We start from the raw sequence: 2,098 nt of genomic DNA, 5'->3' as shown, positions 1-2,098 counted from the left end.
ATTATGTTGACATGAAAACATGTACTGTACACACGCTTGTATGTATCGTAAAATTATATAACAGGGATGAGATACAATAAAAAAATTAATAAATAATAATAATAATAATAATAATAAATGTGACGATGATAATATTAAAAAATATTATTATTAATAGTAATAAGGGTGACAGACGGCAGGAAAAGATAAGAAAAGCAGCGGGGGGGGAGGGGGGTGTTTATTGTAGCTATCGTGGCACGAGTAGTAGAATTAAATAATAATGATGATAACAATAATGACAGTAGTAGCTGTGTAGTCGACAACGGCAGAGCATGCACAGCAGGGAAGACCTTCCGTGTTTTTTAATTTTATTTTACAAAGTGGGAAGAAATATGATAACATATCTTATTATTATATTATATGCCACACCCCATCACCCACCAAAACCAATCATCCGCCCACACCCACGCACGAAATATTTATTATACACAACACCAGGCCATAACCGTGGTGCAGTACAGCATGCCCAATCCCTTGGCCGAGATGGAGCTGCTGGGCTTCTGGGGCCTTAAGCTCGTGGCGACAGTGACGGATTGCCACATGTCCGACAGTAAGTAGATCTCTTTCTTTTCACTTTTTTAGTGTGTTTGTGTGTATGTGTGTTTTTTTTTGTGTGTGTATGTTTTGCTTCGGGGTTTTGGAGATATGCATGTTTATTATTTGCCACCCTTTTTGTGTTATATACGTATGCATGTCTGCTGATAAGTATGTTTGTGGTAATAAATGGACATGTATCCAGGCGGCAGGGTGATGACGGCTTTCGTCTTCAAAGTGGTCTCGTACAGGAACGAAGCAGCGTCGACAATGTTGACTCCGGAACCTCTTCCGGAGTCCCTGGAGTACCTGCAGGCCCAAGTGGAAAGGGCCTTGGATGAGAGACGGGAGCTGGAGCGAGTAATGTGGGCAGCCCGGGAGGGGCGAGGTGGTCCTTCCATGCTGTCCTGCAAGCAGCTGGAGACCATCGAGTTGAGCACCATGGGAGAGGCGGCAGAGCTGGAGGTGAAGCGCGCCCTCGAGGTGAGAGGAGGAGGAGAGAGGGAGAGGGATCAGGCATGCATATGGGTATAATATAGTAGGAGAAAAGGGGCTGCCGTGTCGCTATGTGTCGCCACTGTCGTGCTGTTGCCGCCGCCGCGGCCGCTGTCGCTGCCGCCACCGCTGCCACCGCCACTGTCACCACCGCTGTCGCCACCGCTGCTTCCACCGCCGCCGCCACCGTCGCCACCGCCGCCACCGCCGCCGCCGCTGCTGCCGCAGCTGCTGTCGCTGCAGCCACTGTCGCCGCTGCCACTGACACCACCACCTCTGTAGCTGCTGCCGCTGTTGCCACCCCTCTGTCGGCACCGCTGTCGCTGCTGCCTCTGCCGCCGCCGCTGCTTTGTCGCCGCCGCCACTGTCGCCACCGTCGTTACCGCCGCCACCGCCGCCACCGCCGCCGCTGTCGCCGCCGCCGTCACCACCACCGCTGCCGCTGTCGCTGTCGCCACTACCCGCTGCTTCCACCGCCGCCGCCACCGTCGCCACCGTCACCACCGCCGCTGCTGCCTCTCCTGCCGCAGCTGCTGTCGCTGCAGCCACCGTCGCCGCAAAGCCACTATCACCACCACCTCTGTAGCCGCTGCCGCTGTCGCCACCGTCGCCACCACTGTCGCTGCTGCCTCTGCCTCCGCCGCTGCTTTGTCGCCGCCGCCACTGACACCACCACCTCTGTAGCTGCTGCCGCTGTCGGCACCGCTGTCGCTGCTGCCTCTGCTGCCGCCGCTGCTTTGTCGCCGCCGCCACTGTCGCCACCGTCGTCACCGCCGCCACCGCCGCCGCTGTCGCCGCCGCCGTCACCACCGCCGCTGCCGCTGCCGCTGCCGCTGTCGCTGTCGCCACCACCGCTGCTTCCACCGCCGCCGCCACCGTCGCCACCGTCGCCACCGCCGCTGCTGCCTCTCCTGCCGCAGCTGCTGTCGCTGCAGCCACCGTTGCCACAAAGCCACTGTCACCACCACCTCTGTAGCCGCTGCCGCTGTCGCCACCGCTGTCGCTGCTGCCTCTGCCTCCGCCGCTGCTT

General features: G+C 57.6%; 1 protein-coding gene across 1 annotated transcript in view; it reads left to right on the top strand.

Annotated features, from left to right (window-relative positions):
* VOLCADRAFT_87241 (uncharacterized protein) overlaps positions 1 to 2,098 on the top strand; it is a gene marked incomplete at both ends in the record, with an annotated part of 5,696 nt that overhangs the window by 609 nt on the left and 2,989 nt on the right. The window contains 2 exons of the mRNA XM_002946980.1: positions 478 to 589; positions 779 to 1,056. Of these exons, the coding sequence (XP_002947026.1) occupies positions 478 to 589; positions 779 to 1,056 (390 nt within the window). The remainder of the gene's footprint in view (positions 1 to 477; positions 590 to 778; positions 1,057 to 2,098) is intronic.

This window comes from Volvox carteri (genome assembly GCF_000143455.1).
Source record: "Volvox carteri f. nagariensis unplaced genomic scaffold VOLCAscaffold_4, whole genome shotgun sequence".
Taxonomy (NCBI): domain Eukaryota; kingdom Viridiplantae; phylum Chlorophyta; class Chlorophyceae; order Chlamydomonadales; family Volvocaceae; genus Volvox; species Volvox carteri.
The sequence above is the reverse complement of the archived record's forward strand: the minus strand, read 5'-3'. Positions and strand labels throughout refer to the sequence as shown.